Source organism: Somniosus microcephalus, chromosome 11 (genome assembly GCF_052327205.1).
Source record: "Somniosus microcephalus isolate GS21.2 chromosome 11, FLI_Smic_1.0, whole genome shotgun sequence".
Lineage (NCBI taxonomy): Eukaryota > Metazoa > Chordata > Chondrichthyes > Squaliformes > Somniosidae > Somniosus > Somniosus microcephalus.
This window is the reverse complement of record NC_140997.1, coordinates 227,380,364-227,404,916: the sequence shown is the minus strand read 5'-3', so window position 1 is coordinate 227,404,916 and position 24,553 is coordinate 227,380,364. Positions and strand designations below refer to the sequence as shown.

Below are 24,553 nucleotides of genomic sequence, written 5' to 3'. Positions count from 1 at the left end.
TCATTGTAATGATAGTTTTGTGTTGCAAAATCTTCATTAAAAGTACATATCTATCTTTTGTGAAGACTCTGGATAATTTTGTTACGTGTCACTTGCTTGTTAAAGGAAGGGACTTGTATCTTTCACGACCATCGGACGTCCCAAAGTGCTTGACAGCCAATGAAGTACTTTTTGAAGTGTGGTCACTGTTGTAACGGAGGAAATGCAGCAGCTAATTTGCGCACAGCAAGCTCCCACAAACAGCAATGTGATAATGACCAGATAATCTGTTTTAGTGATGTTGGTTGAGGGATAAATATTGGCAAATACACCGGGAGAACTCGTCTGCACTCCTGTGATTAATGCCGTGGGATCCTTTACGTTCACCTGAGATGGCAGACGGGGCCTCGGTTTAACGTCTCATCTGACAGTGCAGGAGTCCCTGCAGTACATGTCAGTCGGGATTATGTGCTGAAGTCTCTGGAGTGGGACTTGAACCCACAATCTTCTGACTCAGAGGCGAGAGGTGCTGTTGTTACAGCCCTGCATATACTGGGGTCCGTGCTATTTTAATGTCTCTGTTGCTCCATGACATACCGTACCACAACCAAGCTCAACCACCTACTATTTCCTGGATATAAAGACTTTAATAAAGAACTGCTCCCCTTTCCTATTAAGAAAAGGATCATTTCCCACTCTTCAAGATGGCTACTTATCCCTTGTCAGAAGTCAATCAAAATGGAGGCGTGAAAAACGGTCAATGGATTGATCACTCACATCCTGTCCCGGCTCTCCAGGCTCACCCAGTCCACCCTGGAATGAGACAAAACATGATCGAATCCTCACCCAAGATCACCAGTGAAAAAGAGCGCTAAAACAAACGAGAACCCCCCCTCCCACCCCCGTTTCATTCAACAGAGAGCAAGATGCGATGAGACAGTAAACAGCAACACATCGCACTCAATCAGCTGCTTTACGGCAGCGAAGCGTCCCTCGGTACGTCACGGGGGAGGAACTGGACAGCGAGCAGGGAGGAAGGGGGTTGAAGTTACGGGGAGGCTGGTGACGGAAGGTGGGTTTCAATAGGACTGGGGGTAATTCTCATGTCCTTCCGCCTGGGCGGGAATCTGGCACAGCGGCCCGTCCGGTTTTTGGTCCCTCGCACAGTCCCGTCGACGCAAAGCCGAAACTGCCACAAAACAAAAGAGCAGCGGAATTGGCCGGTTATTTGCTGGGCATAACCCACCCTGACGGAATGTCAATGAACTATCCCTCAAACCGACGTTTCTATTTACACACTGTAAAGTTGTTTTTTATTCATGGGATGTGGGTGTCGCTGGCAAGGCCTGCATTTACTGCCGCTTTACACAACTGAGAGGCTCGCTAGGCTATTTCAGCGGCCGGTTAAGAGTCAACCACATTGCTGTGGGTCTGGAGTCACATATAGGCCAGACCGGGTAAGGACGGCAGATTTCCTTCCCTGAAGGACATCAGTGAACCAGATGGGTTTTACGATAATCCGGTAGTTTCATGGTCACCATTACTGATTCTAGCTTTTTATTCCAGATTTATTTAATTAACTGAATTGAAATGGGATTTGAACTTATGTCTCTGGATCATTAGTCCAGGCCTCTGGGTTACTGGTGTGGAGGGGCGGGGTAGGGGGGTGGAATTTTAAACTTTCAATGCTGGGGCACAAGAGCCCGGTGTGCAGAATCCCTCCGGGGTTAATTTTAACTTTAACGGCCATTTTACTCCATCGCTAATCGAACTAGGTGCCCGTTGTAGACCACGCCCGATTTTCCTTTTCATTGGTTGGTCGGTCGTGTAGTTGGCGGCCAATATGATATTGCCCATTTTACACTATCGGCCAAAGTTTAAATGACCACCTTACTGTGAATTTAAGCACAAACGTTCATGATTTTCCGTCTATTAAGATGAATGGGCAGAAAAGCGTGCCCAAATTTTGCGACATGGGGTTGCGGCTTGCAAAGCTCTTAGCCCCGACCCCGAATCTACGCCAGTGCATCACACATTCAAGTCTTTGAACTTCCTACCTTCTCTCCTTTCGCACCCGCTGAACCTTGGTCTCCTTTCATACCCTGGGGAGAAAATAAATAAAAATGTTAATTTTAGTTACGGTCCTTCTCGTTTAAACATCACAATCATTTTTTTGGCTGCACTTACACCACAACCGTTAAGAGTCACTGCACAGCGTCTTCAGGCCACACCGAGGCTAAGAAACAGTGGTGTAAATCCGGAGCCAGAATACAACCTGACTCCAGAATAAAGTACCATGAAATCCCACCCCGATCCACTGCACTCTGGAATCAGGTCAGGTCCTGACTCTGGATTTACATTAGAACATCCTGGTGTCAGTGCAAAACGGTTTAGCTACTGCTTTAGTGTAAAATAATTACTTGAAGGAGAAAGAATTTGAAGGGATGCGAGGAAAGAGCGAGGGGGAATGGGACGAACTGGATTGCTCTTCGAAAGAGCCGGCGCAGACTCGATGGGCCCAATGGCCTCCCTCTGTGCTGCACTATTCTATGATTCTATGAAAACTCGCCTAAAATCCTCAATGAATTCTACTTTACAGAACCTGTTAACATGAATAAACCCCAACTACAAGCTGAAGAAACTTCACAATTTAAACACACTGGTTCGGGAGACTGCACGATTCTTAGTTGTGATGAAGATGTTCCTTTGCAGCGTTGTGACAGTGAACACTCTGCAGATGCAAGTATGCAGCATATGGAGATGGTTCTGGGACCCACTGAACTCCCAGTTAACACCGCAGTTAATCATTTTAAAAGGGTGGGCATACAATGCAATTTTGTGTGTTCATGGTCACAATTTGGAAACTTTGAGGGGTAGACCTTGACTTCGGTGTACAACGGGCGATAGCGAGTCAGCAGCCCATTTTACATCTCTCTCCATTTTTATTACTATTCATTTCAATTGCCGTCTTGCTATCACTCGTTTTACACAATTGCACAAAGTCAAGATCTAGAAAGAAAGAAAAGCAAGAAATTGCATTTATACAGGGGCTTTATCGACCTCAGGACATCCCAAAGCTCTTTACAGCCAATGAAGTACTTTTTGAAGTGGGGTGTAGTCACTGTTGTGATGTAGGAGCTAACTTGCGGCAGCTAATTTGCGCACAGCAAGCTCCCACAAACAGCAATGAAATAATGGCCAGATCATCTGGTATCCATTGAGGGATAGCTATTGGCCAGGACACCAGGGAGAACTCCCCTGCTCTTCTTCAAAATCTTTAACATCCACCTCACAGAGCAAACAGGGCCTCAGTTTTAACGTCTCATCCGAAAGATGGCACCTCCAACAGTGCAGCACTCCATCAGGCTTACACTGGAGTGTTCAAGTGGGGCTTGGACCCACAACCTTCTGGCTCAGAGGCAAGAGAGCTACCATTACGCCAAGACTGACACACACCCCTGAGTATCTTCTGTTAACAAAATATTTATTTGGTGGGGTGGGTGGGGGTGAAAATAGGTCATGACCTCTCTTGTAAGGTTACTCAGGGACTAAGACACTTTGCACTGCTATTTAGGATCAATGGTTCTCCCATACCCGTGACCTCCACCACCTAGAAGGACAAGGGCAGCAGGCGCATGGGAACACCACCACCTCCAAGTTCCCCTCCAAGTCACACACCATCCTGACTTGGAAATATATCTGTTCCTTCATCGTCGCTGGGTCAAAATCCTGGAACTCCCTCCCTAACAGCACTGTGGGAGTACCTTCACCACACGGACTGCAGCGGTTCAAGAAGGCGGCTCACCACCACCTTCTCAAAGGCAACTAGGGATGGGCAATAAATGCCGGCCTTGCCAGCGATGCCCACATCCCAAGAACGAATTAAAAATAATACGAATGGCGCTGCTGGGAAAAATTGCATTTTTCCAGCTCCCTCAACCTCCTATTGGTCGTCAGTGAAATCACGAGGAGTGTGGGGGGTCACATCCCCCAAAAATACCACAGAGTAAACTGGTGCAGGCTATTTTTCTTTTTAATTGTTATCATTCAGGTGAAGGATGTCAGAGCTGAGGGATGGGACATTCTCCTCTCACTGTCCAAAGTCAGTAACAAGCACTCCCAGGTTAGGTACAACCTGTCACTTTAATTCTCCGCTCCACTCCCACTCTGACCTCTGTGTGTCAGCCGTGGCTCAGTGGGTCTCTCGCCTCCCACTCCAGAGACTTGAGCACAATAATCGAGGCTTACACTCCAGTGCAGTGCTGAGGGAGCGCTGCACTGTCGGAGGTGCCGTCTTTCGGATGAGACGTTAAACCGAGGCCCCGTCTGCTCTCTCAGGTGAACGTAAAAGCTCCCATGGCACTATTTCGAAGAAGAGCAGGGGAGTTCTCCCTGGTGTCCTGGGGCCAATATTTATCCCTCAATCAACATCACAAAAAACGATTATCTGGTCATTATCACATTGCTATTTGTGGGAGCTTGCTGTGCGCAAATTGGCTGCTGTATTTCCTACATTACAACAGTGACTACACTTGAAAAAGTACTTCATTGGCTGTAAAACACTTTGGGATGTTTGGTGGTCGTGACAGGCGCTTTAGAAATGCAAGTCTTTTCTTTCTTTTCTCTGTCCTCAGCCTCTTACACTGTCCCAATGAAGCTCAACGTAAGCTCGAGGAACAGCACCTCATCTTTCGATTAGGCACTTTACAGCCTTCCGGACTCAACGAGTTCAACAATTTCAGATCATAACCTCAGCCTCCATTTTTTCCAGACAGCAGGTGCTGCTTCTGCTATTCCTATTTACACCTCCTCTAGACCCATCTTTTGTTTCTTTACTAGTCCCATTATCACCGCCTTTTGTTATTTAATCTCTCCTGCCTATCACTCCCTGTCACATACCTTCCCTGTTGTTCTTTCCTCCTCCCCACTTTTCCCAGGCTCTGCACTTGCTTAAAACCTGTTACATCTTTAACCTTTTCCAGTTCTGATGAAAGGTCATCGACCTGAAATGTTAACTCTGTTTCTCTCTCTCCACCGATGCTGCCCGACCTGCTGAGTGTTTCCAGCATTTTCTGTTTTATTTTAGGTACAGCACAGGCCATCGCAGGGTTCCTTTAAAAGTATTTATCCAATTCCCTTTTGAAAGTTACTATTGAATCTGCTTCCACCGCCCTTTCAGGCAGCGCGTTCCAGATCACAACAACTCGCTGTTGAAAAACAATTCTCCTCACAGATGCTGACTAGTGCCCAGGTGGACAAAGGTTGGCGCCAGAGTCCCAACCAATGGCGGGGGGTGGAGGGGAGAGAGAGGGGGGTAATTTTCACCTTCAACACCTGGGCAGGAATCTGGGGGTGCAGGTCAGCCACCCGTTGTAGAACCTGCTCAATTTTCACCCCATTGATTTTCCCCACTACACACCTGAGAAACATAAGAATTAGGAACAGGAGTCGGCCATACGGCCCCTCGAGCCTGCTCGGCCATACGGCCCCTCGAGCCTGCTCCGCCATACGGCCCCTTGAGCCTGCTCCGCCATACGGCCCCTCGAGCCTGCTCCGCCACACAGCACCTCAAGCCTGCTCCGCCATACGGCCCCTCGAGCCTGCTCCGCCATACGGCCCCTCGAGCCTGCTCCGCCATACGGCCCCTCGAGCCTGCTCCGCCATACGGCCCCTCGAGCCTGCTCCGCCATACGGCCCCTCGAGCCTGCTCCGCCATACGGCCCCTCGAGCCTGCTCCGCCATTCAATAAGATCACGGGCTGAACTTCGGCCTCAACTCCACCTTCCCGCCTGATCCCCATATCCCTCGTTACCCCTAGAGTCCAAAAATCTATCGATCTCTGTCTTGAATATACTCATCGACTGAGCATCCACAGCCCTCTGGGGTAGAGAATTCCAAAGATTCACCACCCTCTGAGTGAACAAATGTCTCTTCATCTCAATCCTAAATGGCCGACCCTTTGGCCTAGAAATTCATTAAGGCGCTGCCAGCTTTGCGCCCAGTTAACGCCTAAAGAGTGATTTTGCGCCAGAAATGAGTTTGCGCAGATATTCAGCGCAGCGGTATTGGCAGTGGTAGCCGTTAGCGCTGTGCGCAGTGCCCCGGTTCCGCCCCGAAACCGGCCCGATCCCCATATTTAGTTGTGGCCGCCTCCTCCGAAGCGACCGCAAACAGCGACCAGAAAACGGGGCCGTCCTGCTGCCTTAGTGGGGCGCTTTAAAGCGGAAGGTGCGGCCGGCCGCTTTTTCGGCGGCCGCCTGCCCGCACCTCCTTCCCCGGCCTCCTCCACCCCCCCCCCCCCCCCGCCGCGGCATTGCCGGCTGCTTTCCGCGAGCCCGGCACTTCTCCGTGGTGCCGGGCTCATTTGCCGGCACTATCCAGCGGCGATCTCCCCGTTGCAGGCAGCTCCCCCTTAAGAGAAGGAGGAGGCCTGCAGTACCGCAGCCTGCCGCTCCGCAGCGGCTGGCGCAGCGGCGCCAAGAGCGCTGATATTCAGTGTCAGCGCCCCAAGCGGAGGCGGGCACACCCTGGTATAGCGCCCGGTTCCGAATTGGGGCGCTAACAATGAATATCTGACGATCGCTATAGGCTTCCCGCCCAGCGCTAACTTTTGGGCGCTAGCCAGCTGGCGGGGCCATAGTGAATTTCTAGGCCTTTATCTTTAGGCTATGACCCCTACTTCTAGACCTTCCAGCCAGGGGAAACATCCTCTCGGCATCCACCCTGTCAATCCGTCTTTTATACGTTTCAATGAGATCACCTCTCATTCTTCTAAACTCCAGAGAGTATCGGCCCAATCTACTCAATCTCTCCTCATAGAACAACCCTCTCATCCCAGGAATCAATCTAGTGAACTTTCATTGCACTCCCTCTAAGGCAAGTACATCCTTCTTTAGGTAAGGAGACCAAAACTGTACACAGTACTCCAGGTGTGGCCTCACCAGGGCCCTGTATAATTGCAGCAAGACTTCCTTATTCTTATACTCCAACCCCCTTGCAATAAAGACTGACATACCATTTGCATTCCTAATTGCATGGTGTACCTGCATGTTAACTTTCTATATGGCAACCTCAAACCACAGAACAGCACCACCCTACTCCACCGACATACGAATATATGAATTAGGAGCAGGAGTAGGCCACTCGGCCCCTCGAGCCTGCTCCGCCATTCAATAAGATCATGGCTGATCCGATTACTCCACATTCCCACCTACCCCCGATAACCTTTCACCCCCCTTGCTTATCAAGAATCTATCTACCTCTGCCTTAAAAATATTCAAAGACTCTGCTTCCACCGCCCTCTGAGGAAGAGAGTTCCAAAGACTCACCACCCTCTGAGAGAAAAAAATTCTCCTCATCTCTGTCTTAAATGGGCGACCCCTTATTTTTAAACAGTGACCCCTAGTTCTAGATTCTCCCACAAGAGGAAACATCCTCTCCACATCCACCCTGTCCAGACCCCTCAGGATCTTATATGTTTCAATCAAGTCACCTCTTACTCTTCTAAACTCCAGCAGATACAAGCCTAGCCTGTCCAACCTTTCCTCATAAGACAACCCGCCCATTCCAGGTATTAGTCTAGTAAACCTTCTCTGAACTGCTTCCAACGCATTTACATCCTTCCTTAAATAAGGAGACCAATACTGTACACAGTACTCCAGATGTGGTCTCACCAATGCCCTGTATAACTGAAGCATAACCTCCCTACTTTTGTATTCAATTCCCCTCGCAATAAACGATAACATTCTATTAGCTTTCCTAATTACTTGCTGTACCTGCATACTAACCTTTTCTGATTCATGCACTAGGACACCCAGATCCCTCTGCATCTCAGAGCTCTGCAATCTCTCACCATTTAGATAATATGCTTCTTTTTTATTCTTCCTGCCAAAATGGACATGTTCACCATTCTTCGCTCATGGTGTCTGCGAGCGAGCTGAATCCTCGCCAGCTCTTGTTTCTAAGTGTAGAATAGTGCTGTGCTCAACAAGGGAAAACACATACTTACCGCATCTCCCTTCAGGCCTCTCTGTCCCGTGACTCCAGGCACCACCAGTCCAGACGTTCCCTAAAGAATACACACAACACAAAATGAGGCAATGAATGATCCCACTGCACCGAAATTAAAGTCAGAGCCACATGCGGTTTGATTTCATTTTATATTTCACCGGGGTTTTCTACGGATTGTAAAGGAATGACTTTCCTTCCTCTTTCTCTGCCATGAGAGGACTGATTCGTGCTGATGTGCCGCTCAACGTCACCAGCTGCTTTCTCTTTCGCCTCGGCCGAGTGGCCATTCTTCACGTCCCAGCCTTCGGCTGCTCCACCAAGGTGGGCATCACAGCCAAGCCGGGAAGCCCCGTCCCTCGCGCGGGCGCTTTCCGGGAGCCGCAGCCTAGCGATCGGGAATGGAAGGGTCGGCTGATTTTATTTTTTTTTCCACACCTCCACCGGCTAACTGTACCGTTCCCATCGACCCCGAACCGAGATCGGGCACCTCAGCACCAGTCTTGGTGATCCAGCCTGGGGCCTAATACCATCACACCGGACGTACCTCCTGCGCCACTGGGGGCAACTCACGGTGCTGCTGATCCAGCCCACCCGCGGTCTCTGGCCCACAGCCCGGCTCCCCGTTACACAGGGCTCAGTCACCACGGGCTTCTATCTGACTGGCTGGCCTAGGATCCAATGAAACAGCTCCTGGGAGAAGGACTGACGAGTTTTGAAGACATATCAAGGCTGCACCCTCCTTGCAGAAAGTACTTCTTGCCTCGTAGTAATCTCACACTTGAGAAAACACAAATGCTTCGCACGTAAGCCCTTCTAAATGAAGGGGAAATATTGTGGTCCGATTTACAGTAAAGGTGAGGCTAGGACAGATTTTTTTAAAAACACTGCCTATTTAACCTGTAGTAAAAGAGCCTCATGAAAAATAAGGAACTGTAGGAACGGAGGTTCCTAGCTGAAGAATTGAGATCGACGCAGAGAATCAAAAACAATAAAATTTAATGAACAAATGAAGTTAAACAGTAAACTGCTGGATACAATGCAAATAGGTCTGGTCTGGTTGAAAGCCTCTCTAGAACTGCTAGAAGGTTCCGAGCACTGACGTCATGACGTCAGCACGTTCTTCCCGCCATTGGGGGATCACGTGACGGGCGGCATGACGTCATCACGCGGAGTAAAGGAAAGAAGCCATAGTACAGTTAACAGATACAGTAAAGGTGCAGCCCCCGGTTGCACTACATTGCTGTTAAAGGAATTATAAACAATTGTCCTGAATCCCCTGGTGGCTCCGCCACAGAACTGTTTTTTTCTTAGAAGAAAGCTATTTTCCAATTCACTGACTAGATAGCTGGAGGGGTCAATCCTAAATTTTTATTAAGAATGTTCTATTTTATACTGGGACCGAAGTCTAAAAGAGGAAACGAGGTCTACAAGTAAGGCATATCTTTCCCCCTCCGGAGGTGTGATTCTGATCTCCGTGTGGGCTGAGAATGTCACCTTCCTTTTGTAAAATAAAAAGGGGGAAGCTAGATAAGTAACCATGGAGCATAAAGACCGGCACGGACCAGTTGGGCCGAATGGCCTGGTTCTCTGCTGTAATTTCTACACAATCTTCTCTTCTACATGTTAGAACTTTCGTATCTTTACCTTTTCTCCTTTGGGTCCGGGATTTCCAATAATTGACTAAAAGAAAAAGCACACATTGAAAGAAGAACTTTGACAAAGTCTACATAAGGTAATACGGTTTCAATTGCGATCCAGGGGATGCCCCTTACACGGGATCCTCGCAGAGCAAAATATACATCGTCCCACCTCCAATTGTTCCGATCATTCTCCTTTCGAGGTCCTCCCATGCCCTGCGCCATTCACAAGATGGCCGTACACATTTGAATGAAGAAGGCTCCTTCAGCTTATTTGAGTTCATCCTTTCAGAATACCCACCCAACCTTCACCCCATTACAGCATGTCGCTGCAAATTAATAAGCCCAGTGCCCTGGCCTCAACCACACTTCCTGGCAGCTCACTGCACCTGTGCTGGAGATCAATCATAAAGGCCGATCGCAACCACGTAACAGAACGACTTGAGGCCCAAGATAACAGACAGCAATGGAGACCCACTTCCTTTTTGTGACACTGCAGAAGGAAGCAGAAACATTCGGGGTTCTTAATATGCCCCGGGCACCTGTACAGAAATGAGGGGACCTTGCCAAGTAATGCCAGGGCAGGATATTGGAGCGTTCCCGGGGCCTCTCTCAAGATGCCCTAATGTCACAGAATCACAGAATCCCCACAGTGCAGATAGAGGCCACTTCGGCCCATCGAGCCTGCACCGACACATATCCCACCCTATCCCCGTAACCCCACGCATTTAATCCCCCTAACACTAAGGGTCAATTTATCATAACCCAATCAACCTAACCCGCACATCTTTGGACTGTGGGAGGAAACCGGAGCACCCGGAGGAAACCCACGCAGACACGGGGAGAATGTGCAAACTCCACACAGACAGTCGCCCGAGGCTGGATTTGAACCCGGGTCCCTGGTGCTGTGAGGCAACAGTGCTAACCACTATGCCACCGTGCCCCCTTCGAGCACCATTAGCCAGTGAGGGGCTGTCGAATGCCTATTGTGTGCCAGGCAATTTTCCGGCATGGGGAGCGTGGCATCGGGGATGGGGACATGCGCTGGGGTAGCAGAGGACAGGAATTTTATTTTCTTTACAACGTGGTCTGCCCTTCAGTGCCCGTTCCAAACCATTGCCGTGCAGCGTTTTAACCATATTATGGGGTGGCTGCCTCATTTAAATGGAGCTCGGGTTGTGGGGGGGGGGGGGGTGGGGGCAGGGGGGTCTAATGAACCCAGTGCGTAGTTTCTGTGCAGGCTCCGAACGCCCTTTGAACTCACCGCACGCATTGGGGGTGTGTTGGACCTCAGTGCCCAATAGTGAAGGTATCACAGCTGCCTGACCGACAATCAGAGATCAAAATTAACTTACCTGTCCGGGGGGTCCGACGGCTCCCGCTTCCCCCTTGGATCCAACGGCACCCGGAAATCCTCGAACCCCCTAAAAAAAAAAATTAAAATCTCAAATGAGATGTTGCTCTACCTTCTGTAAACTTGAGGTCATCCAATTCCACAGGTTCACCACTCTCTGGGTGAAGAAATTCCTCCTCATTTCTGTCCTAAATGGCTTACCCCTTATCCTTAGGCTGTGACCCCTGGTTCTAGACTCCCCGACCATCGGGAACATCCTTCCTGCATCTAGTCTGCCTAGTCCTGTTAGAATTTTATAAGTTTCAATGAGATCCCCTCTCATTCTTCTAAACTCCAGCGAGTACAAGCCCAATCAACCCAATCTCTCCTCATACGTCATTCCTGCCATCCCAGGTATCAGCCTGGTGAATCTTCGCTGCACTCCTTCCATGGCAAGAACATCCTTCCTTAGATAAGGTGACCAAAACTGCACACAATACTCAAGGTGTGACCTACATTGGCTCCCGGTTAAGCAACGCCTCAATTTCAAAATTCTCATCCTTGTTTTCAAATCCCTCCATGGCCTCCTCGCCCCCCTCCCTATCTCTCTAACCTCCACCAGCCCCACAACCCCCCCCACCCCCGAGATATCTGCTCTCTTGAGCATCCCTGATTATAATCGCTCAACCATTGGTGGCCGCGCCTTCAGCTGCCTGGGCCCTAAGCTCTGGGATTCCCTCCCTAAACCTCTCCGCCTCTCTTTCCTCCTTTAAGACGCTCCTTAAAACCTACCTCTTTGACCAAGCTTTTAGTCATCTGCCCTAATATCTCTTATGTTGTTCAGTGTCAAACGTTCCTGTGAAGCGCCTTGGGACGTTTTACCATGTTAAAGGCACTTTATAAATGCAAGTTGTTGTTGTTGTTGTTGAAGAGTTCAGTGAGTCAGTGAACTAAGGTCATTAGGCCATCAATCAAAGTTATTGATTGCAGTGAAGCTGGCCTTAGATCCTTGAGCTGCGATATCTCAGTAAGCGCTGGGATCCGGAAAGTAAATATGTATTGTACTGAAAATAATGGAAAATCTCTGACCAATTACCAGGCAGTCATGTGATTGGGAGAAGATTGACTTGAAGCCTGAACTGCAAGGAGTAGGCTCGACCACTAGCTCGGGTCACCACCCCTCCAGGATTGCCCTGGAGTCTCCAGGAATTAAAGGCTGATCGCCAGGACACTGCCGCGTGCAAAAACCTGGGAGAACAATCACAGGGGGACATTAAACAAAATTGTGGGGGGGTTTTCCCCATTTTCTTTAAATATTTTTGTTTCTTTGTTAGAAAAATATTGAAGATGGGACAGCAGGTTGTTTTGGCTGACAGTCAAGAATCATCCAATCGGCTTTCCAATTGGCCGTGGGAAGGCGGTGCGCTGTGACGATGGACGCGTCAGCTGACCAATGGCGGGTGAGTGTGCGGGGGGGGGGGGCGGGGCGGTTAGAGGCAGGAGGTCACGTGATGAAATCTCCAGGAATACGTCCAGAGTTGGCAACTCTACCAATAGTTTGTTACATTTCCGAGGTACGTTTGTGATCATAAAGGTGAAAATTTCAGTACTGGGGCAATGGGATGACTCAGGTAATAGTGCGGCCAGATGTAGTGTAAAGCTTTGTATGTCTTGTCCCAAATGATTGGGTTTAATTTTCTCTCTGGGCTCTTTATGTAACCCACTGTGTTGCAGTGGCAGAGGCAGAAACATGTTGGGGGCAACAATAGCATGAAAACAAACTTAAACCCATCTCCTACGGCTCCATTTGAACAATCAGCGGTCCAAACATGGCTTTGGAAACATCTCCCAGCAACCTAAAGATTTCCTTGGCCACATCGGTGCCAAAATCCTGGTATTGGGAGCGCATTAGGCTTTACAAAGTTCATTTGCATAGACTGGGCTTGTATTCCCTCCAGTATAGAAGGTTAAGGGATGTTCTCATTGAGATGTTTAAGATGATTAACGGATTTGATAGGGTATAGAGAAACTATTTCCTCTGGTGGGGGCTGGGGGGTGGTGTCTAGAACAAGGGGGCGTAACCTTAAAATTAGAGCCAGGCTGTTCAGGTGTGGTGTCAGAGCCAGGCCGTTCAGGTGCGATGTCAGAGCCAGGCCGCTCAGGTGCGATGTCAGAGCCAGGCCGTTCAGCTGTGATGTCAGAGCCAGGCCGTTCAGGTGTGATGTCAGAGCCAGGCCGCTCAGCTGTGATGTCAGAGCCAGGCCGTTCAGCTGTGATGTCAGAGCCAGGCCGTTCAGCTGTGATGTCAGAGCCAGGCCGTTCAGCTGTGATGTCAGAGCCAGGCCGTTCAGCTGTGATGTCAGAGCCAGGCCGTTCAGCTGTGATGTCAGAGCCAGGCCGTTCAGCTGTGATGTCAGAGCCAGGCCGTTCAGCTGTGATGTCAGAGCCAGGCCGTTCAGCTGTGATGTCAGAGCCAGGCCGTTCAGCTGTGATGTCAGAGCCAGGCCGTTCAGCTGTGATGTCAGAGCCAGGCCGTTCAGCTGTGATGTCAGAGCCAGGCCGTTCAGCTGTGATGTCAGAGCCAGGCCGTTCAGGTGTGATGTCAGAGCCAGGCCGTTCAGGTGTGATGTCAGAGCCAGGCCGTTCAGGTGTGATGTCAGAGCCAGGCCGTTCAGGTGTGATGTCAGAGCCAGGCCGTTCAGGTGTGATGTCAGAGCCAGGCCGTTCAGGTGTGATGTCAGAGCCAGGCCGTTCAGGTGTGATGTCAGAGCCAGGCCGTTCAGGTGTGATGTCAGAGCCAGGCCGTTCAGGTGTGATGTCAGAGCCAGGCCGTTCAGGTGTGATGTCAGGGCCAGGCCGTTCAGGTGTGATGTCAGGGCCAGGCCGTTCAGGTGTGATGTCAGGGCCAGGCCGTTCAGGTGTGATGTCAGGGCCAGGCCGTTCAGGTGTGATGTCAGAGCCAGGCCGTTCAGGTGTGATGTCAGAGCCAGGCCGTTCAGGTGTGATGTCAGAGCCAGGCCGTTCAGGTGTGATGTCAGAGCCAGGCCGTTCAGGTGTGATGTCAGAGCCAGGCCGTTCAGGTGTGATGTCAGAGCCAGGCCGTTCAGCTGTGATGTCAGAGCCAGGCCGTTCAGCTGTGATGTCAGAGCCAGGCCGTTCAGGTGCGATGTCAGAGCCAGGCCGTTCAGGTGCGATGTCAGAGCCAGGCCGTTCAGGTGCGATGTCAGAGCCAGGCCGTTCAGGTGCGATGTCAGAGCCAGGCCGTTCAGGTGCGATGTCAGAGCCAGGCCGTTCAGGTGCGATGTCAGAGCCAGGCCGCTCAGGTGTGATGTCAGAGCCAGGCCGTTCAGGTGTGATGTCAGAGCCAGGCCGTTCAGGTGTGATGTCAGAGCCAGGCCGTTCAGGTGCGATGTCAGAGCCAGGCCATTTGGGTGTGATGTCAGAGCCAGGCCATTTAGGTGTGATGTCAGAGCCAGGCCGTTCAGGTGTGATGTCAGAGCCAGGCTGTTCAGGTGTGATGTCAGAGCCAGGCTGTTCAGGTGCGATGTCAGAGCCAGGCCGTTCAGGTGTGATGTCAGAGCCAGGCCGTTCAGGTGTGATGTCAGAGCCAGGCCATTCAGGTGTGATGTCAGGAAGCGCTTCTTCAAACAAAAGGGTGGTGGAAATCTGGAACTCTCTCCTCTAAAGAGCTATTGAGACTGGGGGTCAATTGAAAATGTCAAAACTGAGATTGCTGGAATTTCGTTAGGCAAGGGTATTAAGGGATATGGAACCAAGGCGGGTAGACGGAGATTATAAGTGGATAAATCCCCAGGCCCAGACGAGATGTATCCCAGGCTGCTGTGTGAGGCAAAGGAGGAGACTGCAGGGGCTCTGACACAAATTTTCAGAACCTCTCTGGTCACAGGGGATGTGCCAGAGGACTGGAGAACAGCTAACATAGTACCATTATTCAAGAAGGGTAGTAGGGATAAACCAGGGAATTACAGGCCAGTGAGCCTAACATCAGTGGTAGGGAAATTATTGGAAAAAATTCTAAGGGACAGAATTAGTCTCCACTTGGAGAGGCAAGGATTAATCAGGGATAGTCAGCATGGCTTTGTCAAGGGAAGATCATGTCTGACTAATTTGATTGAATTTTTCGAGGGGGTGACTAGGTGTGTGGATGAGGGTAGTGCAGTGGATGTGGTATACATGGATTTCAGTAAGGCTTTCGATAAAGTCCCGCATAGGAGACTGGTCAAGAAGGTAAGAGCCCATGGGATCCAGGGTGCCTTGGCACATTGGATCCAAAACGGGCTTAGTGGCAGTAGGCAGAGGGTGTTGGTCGAAGGTTGTTTTTGTGACTGGAAGCCTGTGTCCAGTGGGGTACCTCAGGGATCGGTGCTGGGTCCCTTGCTGTTTGTGGTCCACATTAATGATTTGGATGTGAATGTAAAAGGTATGATCAGTAAGTTCGCAGATGACACGAAAATTGGTGGGGTGGTAAATAGCGAGGAGGGTAGTCTCAGTCTGCAGGACGATATAGATGGGTTGGTCAGATGGGCAGAACAGTGGCAAATGGAATTTAACCCTGAAAAGTGTGAGGTGATGAATTTTGGAGGGACTAACAAGGCAAGGGAATATACAATGAATGGTAAGACCCTAGGAAAGACAGAGGATCAGAGGGACCTTGGTGTGTATGTACATAGATCCCTGAAGGCAGCAGAACAGGTGGATAAGGTGGTTAAAAAGGCATATGGGATACTTGCCTTCATTAGCCGAGGCATTGAATATAAGAGCAGGGAGGTTATGATGGAGCTGTACAAAACGCTGGTTAGGCCACAGTTGGAATACTGTGTGCAGTTCTGGTCGCCACACTATAGGAAGGATGTGATTGCTTTGGAGAGGGTGCAGAGGAGATTCACCAGGATGTTACCTGGGCTGGAGCGCTTCAGCTATGAAGAAAGACTGGACAGGCTGGGGTTGTTTTCCTTAGAGCAGAGAAGGCTGAGGGGGGACCTGATTGAGGTGTACAAAATTATGAGGGGCATAGATTGGGTAGATAGAGAGGAACTTTTTCCCTTAGTGGAGGGGTCAATAACAAGGGGGCATAGATTCAAGGTAAGGGGCAGGAGGTTTAGAGGGGATTTGAGGAAGAACTTTTTCACCCAGAGGGTGGTTGGAATCTGGAACTCATTGCCTGAAAGGGTGGTAGAGGCAGGAACCCTCACAACATTCAAGAAGCCTTTAGGTGAGCACTTGAAACGCCATAGCATACAAGGCTACGGACCAAATGCTGGAAAATGGGATTAGAATAGACAGGGCTTGATGGCCAGCGCGGACATGGTAGGCCGAAGGGCCTCTTTCTGTGCTGTATAACTCTATGACTCTATCTAACTGAATGGTAGAACGGGCTAGAGGGGCTGAGTGGCCTCCTCCTGTTCCTATGTTCCATTTTCTCTTGACGTATGGCTGAACCTGTCCCACTCTGACCACCTTGCCGGTGATCAGATCAATTACCGAAATGTATCCATTTGAATTGAGCGATCAGAGGGAGGTCAAGTCGCAGAGTAAAATCAAATAGATTACCATTGCCCCAGGAGGTCCTTTTTCTCCGTCTTGTGCTGGAATTCCATCTCTCCCCGGCATTCCGAGTTTCCCAGGTTCTCCCTGAAAGTTGATTGATTGAAAAATACTTTTACAGCACTCGCTGTTACTCCGGATTAAGACAACACTAATTAAAATGGTCAACAAGAACGCGCAAAAATAAAAAGAAAGCTTTAAACTTACCACGTGTCCTGGTAACCCGGGGGCTCCCTGAGGACCCTGTAAAGAAACGAGAGACAATGATCAATGACCGTGTCCAGGCTCAACAGCAGAGAACAGAAGGGCAAGACTGTACAGTCCACAAATGTGACCCTGAGCTTCCGGTCGCTTACCGTTTTAATTCTCTGCCCCACACCTACTCTGACCTTTCTGGAACAGTGTAGGAGGCCGAGGAACTCGATGCTGGGTCCGCAAGGCTGTAAAGTGCCTAATCGAAAGATGAGGTGCTGTTCCTCCGTTGAGCTTCATTGGAACAGTGTAGGAGGCCGAGGACAATGAAGCTCAGCGGATGGACAGCACCTCATCTTTCGATTAGGCACTTTGCAGCCTTGTGGACTCAACATCGAGTTCAACAATTTCAGATCATAACCTCTGCCCCCATTTTTTCCAGACAGCAGGTGCTGGTGCTGCTTCTGCTATTCCCATTTACACCTCCTCTGGACCCAACTTCTGTTTCTTTACTTGTCCCATTACCTCCCCCTTTTGCCTTGCACCATCATCCCTGTTGTCATTTAATCGCTCCCGCCTTCCACCCGATCACAGACCTTCCCTTTTGTTCTTACCTTCTCCCTCCCCCCTTTCCCTGACTCTGCACTTTGCTTAAAACCTGTTAAATCTCTAACTTCTCCCAGTTCTGATGAAAGGTCATCGACCTGAAACGTTAACTCTGTTTCTCTCTCCACAGATGCTGCCTGACCTGTTGAGTGTTTCCAGCATTTTCTGCTTTTAAGAACAAGACTATTGTTGCTTGGGATGAATAACATTGTCAGACAAAGCAGGAAATGTACACAAGGTAGACTTGGATGAAGAAAGCCATTCGGCCTATTTGATCTCATCCTTCCGGAATCCCAACCCCACCATTTTTCTGTCTGGCTCTTTCTTTAGTTAGTCCAGCATCCTGGCAACTCAGTTCCTTTCATGTGAAGAAATACTTCCCGGTGTCTCGCCTTCATTTTTCCCTGTGCCCTCTTGTCCTGTTGCCCTGGGGGTATCTGAAATTATTCCTACTTTCGACATTCCCCCTCCCCGGCCACTGTCTCGGGTTGAACCAGACTGTTTGCAACCTTGGTGTCCTACCTGACCCCAACCGGAGCTTCCAGCCCCATATCCTCTCCATCACCTCGCCTGTCTCCGCCCCTGCCTCATCCATGCCTTGCCATCTCCAGACCTGACTATTCCGAAGCTCTCCTGGATGGCTTCCCATCCTCTGCACTTTGGAAACTTCAGCTCATCCAAAGTTCTGCTGCTTGTGTCCCGTCCCACTCACCCATCACCCCTGTGCTCACTCACCTACATTGGCACCCGGTGCCCCAATTCAAAATTCTCATCCTCGTGTTTTACTCCCGTCATGGCCTTCCCCCTACCAATCTCTGTAACCTCCTAGCACCCCCCTCCAGAACTGCCCGTTCCTCCAGGTGAGCCAAGCTGAGTAGCAGAACAAGCAGCAGAAGGACAGTGGTCATTCACATTTGTATTTTGACCCAGGGTTGATGCTTACAGTTGTTTTTTTTTTTGGGCTGTGGGGTCAGAGGCTTCTTAGTTTGGGTCTGGTGTGTTGGCTTGGACCTAGGGCCCAGGATTGAGCAGGTGGGTGAGGGGCCGTGTAGGATTGGGCCGAGGGGGCTCGCTGCAATGAGGCAGATCAGTGTGAAGCACGGTGCGACACCAATGCCTCATGTTGCTGCTGCTTCGCCTCCTCTGGCCAGCTGGAGCCACTCCCAACCAATCAAGCAGTTATTTTAAATGCAACCTGCCCGACTTTCAGTCCATTGATTTCATCCCATGCGGTCAAGCCACGAGGGAGAAAGGAACAGAAGGTTATGCTGGTCGGGTTAGATGAAGTAGGAAGGGAGGAGGCTCGTGTGGAGCATAAACATCAGCATGGACCAGTTGGGCCGAATGGTCTGTTTCTGTGCTGTACAATCTAAGTAATTCTACATTTACCCAATTGTTCTGAGATGGTGTTTAAACATGCAAAGTTCAACAACAACTAGCCCTCAGCTGCAGAGAAGAATAATAATGTGTATAATCAAGGAATCTAAGACATACCACAGCCCCTGGAGCACCAGGGCTCCCCAGAAGTCCCATGTTACCAGGAGGACCAGGCGGGCCCTAGACAGAAAGATTGACATCATCAAGCACAATTCAAACAGCTAAATACAGAAGAGTCCTATAATATGCAATCATTTGGGCTGGACACCTCTCGTTAAAGCTATTTCATATAGTTCAGCCACTAGCCTGCAATCTTTTCTCCTCTCAGAGCGTCTCTCTCTAGAGGAGCACCTCCAATTGGTGGGACCACCATTTGATGGGGTGCGCCGGGCTGTGATCAGGAGGAGAGTGGAAACGTACTCATCCATTTTATGGTCACCGTGCTGCTCCTGAGGAGCTCCTCATACCTGCCGTTCGCCTAGCGGGAGTCAACCCCAATCTTATGAGAAGTCTAGTGACCAGCTAGTGATTATCCTTCTTGGGGACGGGGCAAGAGGAGGTAAGTAGCATTTCTTGTGGCTGAAAATGATATTCGTACAATAGAAGATCGGAAAATGCACACTGTTGGTAATCCATTGCCTGACCAGCCGGCCTGGCTCGTTGATGGATGCTGGAGGAGTAGACCTAGTCTTGAGGGGCTGGGATTCTCACTTGGCTGTCCCTAATACTGCAAGCCAAAGGTCCAATGGGTATGGTGCTCCTGGTTGGCCAGCAGTAGGAAGATTAGCATTGCTCTGTGCTGGTACGCTGCGGAGCTGTACCTGGCTGAGCTCCAGCAGTATCGATGAGCACATTTGGAGATGCCTGACTAAGCCTCAGCTCTACCAACTTGTGGCTAAGCTCTCTGGACTTAGGTGTGACCCTATGTATCGAGAGAGAGAGAGAGAGAGAGTGTGCACTCCATCTCAGGCAAGTCTCTACCAGAGTGGAATTTGCAGCAGCTTAGTTTGGTGGTTTGGTGACTCAGACCCACTGATGGGTTTCCACGGAGATCAGAGAGGCAGCTGACCAACTACTGGGGTAGGGAGGAGGATGAGTAGCGCCTTTTTGAGCTCCAAAATCACCCAGCCAGCAATGGAAGTTTGGAACCAAGGTAAGTTGATTCCTGGGATCAGAGGCTTGTCCTATGAGGAGAGATTTAGAATGGGCCTATACTCTCTGGAGTTTAGAAAAATGAGAGGTGATCTCATTGAAACATATAAGATTCTGAAGGGGATTGACAGGGTAGAGGCTGAGAGATTGTTCCCCCTGGCTGGAGTGTCTATAACTAGGGGGCATAGTCTCAGGATAAGGGGTCGGCCATTTGAGATCAGGAGAAATTTCTTCACTCAGAGGGTTGTGAATCTTTGGAATTCTCTGCCCCAGAGGACTGTGGATGCTGAGTAAATTCAAGGCTGAGATTGGTAGATTTTTGGACTCTAGGGGAATCGAGGGATATGGGGATCGGGCAGGAAAATGGAGTTGAGGTCGAAGATCAGCCATGATCTTATTGAATGGCGGAGCAGGCTCGAGGGGCCGTGTGGCGGAGCAGGCTCGAGGGGCCGTGTGGCAGAGCAGGCTCGAGGGGGCCGTATGGCGGAGCAGGCTCGAGGGGCCGTATGGCCGACTCCTGCTCCTAATTCTTATGTTCAACACTAAAAGTAGTGACGCAGGTTAATAAGGCCATAAAAAAGCAAACAAAGCACTGGGGTTTATTTCTAGATGAAGAAAATTGAAAAGCAGAGAAGAGAAACTTGTATAGTACCTTGGTTAGGCCACACTTGGGAGTACTGTGAACAGTCCTGGCCTCCATATTATAAAAAAGGACACAAAGGCACTGGAGAAGGTGCAAAAAAGATTTGCTCGAATGATACTAGAACTGAGAGGTTATACCTATCAGGAAAGACGGAACAGGCTGGGGCTCTATTCTCTAGAAAAGAGAAGGCTGAGGGCTGACCTGATAGAGGTCGTTACAATTATGAAAGGGTTTGATAGGGTAGAGGTAGAGAAGATGTTTCCACTTGCAGGCGAGATCAGAACTAGGGGCCATAAATATAAGACAGTCACTAATAAATCCAATAGGGAACTCAGGAGAAACTTCTTTACCCAGAGAGTAGTGAGAATGTGGAACTTGCTACGACAGGGAGTGGTTGAGGCAAACAGCAGAGATACATTTAAGGGGAAGCTGGATAAACACGTGAGGGAGAAAGGAATAGAAGGATATGGTGATCGGGTGAGATGAAGAGGGGTGGGAGGAGGCTGGTGTGGAGCATAAACACCGGCACGGACCAGTTGGGCCGAATGGCCTGTTTCTGCGCCGTAAATACTGTGTAACTCGGTGGCAACTGATCAGAGCCACTGAATAACAGTAATTAATTAAGTCAACTTCGGCTTTTATTACATTGTAGATTCCAGAATTTTTACCCAGGATTGTGTTCCTTGGTTCCATCCGTTGTGTCATGGAAATCACAAACCAGCGGCCCTGGCCATCTTTAGCCAGCACCTTCTGGTATATTGTAGTTTAAAATCAGCTGGCCAGATTCTTTGGAGATGAAGGGGTTGTCTTATGAAGAAAGGTTGAGCAGGTTGGGCCTACACTCACTGGAGTTTAGAAGAATGAGAGGGGATCTTATTGAAACATATAAGATTCTGAAGGGGCTTGACAGTGTAGATGCAGAGAGGATGTTTCCCCTCGTGGGGGAATCTAGAACGAGGGGGCATAGTTTCAGAATAAGGGGGCACCCTTTTAAATTGGAAATGAGGAGGAATTTCTTCTCTCAGAGTGTCATGAATCTTTGGAATTCTCTTCCCCAGAGAGCCGTGGAGGCTGGGTCATTGAATGTATTTAAGTTGGAGATAGACAGATTTTTGAAGGAAGTAGGGCAGCAGAAATCTGGTGATACAGCCTCATAACAAGTAGAATAGGGCTCCCTACACTTCACAACAGGTATTAAAGGAGGGGTAATGTTACAGTGATATTTTTCAGTAGGATATTTGCATTTTCTACTTGAAAACAATCCTCACGTCTTGGCGTTTCGTGTGTGTAGAAGTACTTACTTGAATGCTCAAACCTTGATCACCTTGGCTACCCTGTGACGGAAAAATCAAAAGTATCTGTTACACATACAATTCAAAACCAAGACTTAAATGTTGCCCAGTGTTAATTTGAGCCAAGCATCAGAATGTTAATTTTCTAATTTGACACTGTGCATCAGCGTAGCTCAGTGGGTGGCACTCCCTGCCTCTAGGTCAGAAGGTTGTGGGTTTTAATGAAATCACAGAATGATAAGAGCACAGAAGGAGGCCATTCAGCCGATTGTGCCTCTGAGGCTGGGCTGGAAGGAAGCTCCAGGGCCCAGGCTTCTATCGAATTTTGCTGGGCGAGAGGCACTGTGGATAGGCGCACCAACGTCAGTGTTCTCGTTCAGGCCAACATCCCCAGCATCGAAGCTTTGACCATGCTCGATCAGCTCCGATGGACGGGTCACATCGTCCACATGCCCAATACGAGACTCCCAAAACAAGCGCTCTACTCGGAGCTCCGACACGGCAAGAGAGCCCCAGGTGGGCAGAGGAAACGCTTCAAGGACACCCTCAAAGCCTCCTTGAAAAAGTGTAACATCCCCACCGACACCTGGGAATCCCTGGCCCAAGACCGCACAAAGTGGAGGAGAAGCATCTGGGAAGGTGCTGAACACCTCGAGTCTCTTTGCCGGGAGCAAGCGTAAGCCAAACGCAAACAGCGGAAGGAGCGCATGTCAACCCAAGCACCCCACCCACCCACCCCTTCAACCACCGTCTGCCCCACCTGTGACAGAGACTGTAGGTCCTGCATTGGACTCATCAGTCACCCAAGAACTCATCTTTAATGTGGAAGCAAGTCATCCTCGGTTCTGCCTAAGAATAATAATAATAATAAATGGGCTTGCAAGGGCCCTTTCCCAGCCCCTGCTGAGACATTCCTGGCCTCCCCAGACCAGTGTGGCCGCCTTTACGGGTTAGTCTGACCCTGCGGCTGCCACTCTTTCCCACTGGAAGTGGGGTCACCGACGCTCCAGGATTGGCCTGGGGTCTCCAGGAATTGAAGATTAATAATCTCCAGGGCACAGCCGCAAGCAAAAACCCCGGGAGAAAAATCGCCGGGGCATTAAATAAAGAATGGTGTTTCCCCCCCCCAACCCCATTTTCTTTTGAACACTTTGGTTTATTAGTTATAAAAATATTGGAGGCCGCAGCGAAAAAAAAAGGCCGTTTGACCTGAGGGTCAAGAATCATCCAATCGGCTACTGAAGAGTGGGAAGGTGGGGCACTGCGAGGATGGGTGACCAATGGCGGGTGAGTGGGGGCGGGGCCGATTGGAGGCAGGAGGTCATGTGATGAAACCTCTAGGAATACGTCCAATCAGAGTTGGCGACCCTAATCGATTCTTTAGATCCCATTTTTAAATTGACCTCTCGGTGACTACAAGAGCAGGTCAGAGGCTGGGTATTCTGCGGCGAGTGTCTCACCTCCTGACTCCCCAAAGCCTTTCCACCATCTACAAGGCACAAGTAAGGAGTGCGATGGAATACTCTCCACTTGCCTGGATGAGTGCAGCTCCAACAACACTCAAGAAGCTCGACACCATCCAGGACAAAGCAGCCCGCTTGATTGGCACCCCATCCACCACCTTAAACATTCACTCCCTCCACCACCGGCACACCGTGGCTGCAGTGTGTACCATCTACAAGATGCACTGCAGCAACTCGCCAAGGCTTCTTCGGCAGCACCTCCCAAACCCACAACCTCTACCACCTAGAAGGACAAGGGCAGCAGGTGCATGGGAACACCACCACCTCCAAGTCACACACCATCGTGACTTGGAAATATATCGGTCGTTCCTTCATTGTCGCTGGGTCAAAATCCTGGAACTCCCTCCCTAACTGTGGGAGTACCATCACCACACGGACTGCAGCGGTTCAAGAAGGCGGCTCACCACCACCTTCTCAAGGGCAATTAGGGATGGGCAATAAATGCTGGCCGTGCCAGCGACGCCCACATCCCATGAATGAATATTAAAAAAAGAGGTGCAGAATGTAGTTAGCAAAGACTAAACCTCCCAATGTGAATCCATACCCTATTCTGCTCCTCTCCAACCCCTCACCCTTTCCCAGCACAATGTAGTAAGAAATTGCAGTTGACACACCAGAGTTTGATCATCTAAATCTTTCAACATTCCACATTTTCCAGCCATTTGACCCATCGCCCCGAGCCAGCTCTTTACTGGAGCAATCCAAGACTAATCCCACTGTACCGGTCTCTCCCCAAGAGGCCCTGCATCATCCTCTGCTTCAAATATTTATTCACCTTTCTCTGCCTCGACCCCTCACTCCCCTGCGGCAAAGCTCCAACAAACCTCAGCGTAAATAAACTCCTCCTAACCTCTCTCCTCACTCTGCCGAGTGCCGAATGCTGCTTCAGAAAAAAACACAATGCCATTTGACGGCAATACTGACCTTCCCTCCAGGTGAACCTGCTGGACCTTGTGGACCTGGTGGGCCCTTAGAGAGAGGAGAAAGATGGTTAGTCCAACGTAAACAGGAAGATAAGGAGGAGCACCCAACTTAGATTTAGTGCCACCTTCTTAAAAAAAAGGGTATTTTAACCCCTATTGGACTGATTCTATTTTTAGTGTTTGTAACTTTTGGATTTTCAGAAAATTTATTGCCCATTTTCTAGATATGACCGTGAACTCCCTGACCTCTTGCCACCGCGCCTGGGATTTTCCGCGATGGCTGAAGTTGAATACGCGGATGCCCACCAATGTTCCCTGTAA

At 49.7% G+C, this 24,553-nt stretch overlaps 1 protein-coding gene across 1 annotated transcript in view; it reads right to left on the bottom strand.

The window, feature by feature from the left end:
* The window catches only part of col7a1 (collagen, type VII, alpha 1), a 418,430-nt gene that overhangs the window by 46,994 nt on the left and 346,883 nt on the right, over nucleotides 1-24,553 (bottom strand). Inside the window, exons 88-97 of the mRNA XM_086000010.1 lie at nucleotides 24,234-24,278; nucleotides 21,796-21,828; nucleotides 18,817-18,879; nucleotides 16,732-16,767; nucleotides 16,531-16,611; nucleotides 10,982-11,050; nucleotides 9,634-9,669; nucleotides 7,988-8,047; nucleotides 2,037-2,081; nucleotides 757-792 (exon numbers count right to left, since the gene is read on the bottom strand). Coding sequence (XP_085856136.1) covers nucleotides 757-792; nucleotides 2,037-2,081; nucleotides 7,988-8,047; nucleotides 9,634-9,669; nucleotides 10,982-11,050; nucleotides 16,531-16,611; nucleotides 16,732-16,767; nucleotides 18,817-18,879; nucleotides 21,796-21,828; nucleotides 24,234-24,278 — 504 coding nt within the window. The remainder of the gene's footprint in view (nucleotides 1-756; nucleotides 793-2,036; nucleotides 2,082-7,987; nucleotides 8,048-9,633; nucleotides 9,670-10,981; nucleotides 11,051-16,530; nucleotides 16,612-16,731; nucleotides 16,768-18,816; nucleotides 18,880-21,795; nucleotides 21,829-24,233; nucleotides 24,279-24,553) is intronic.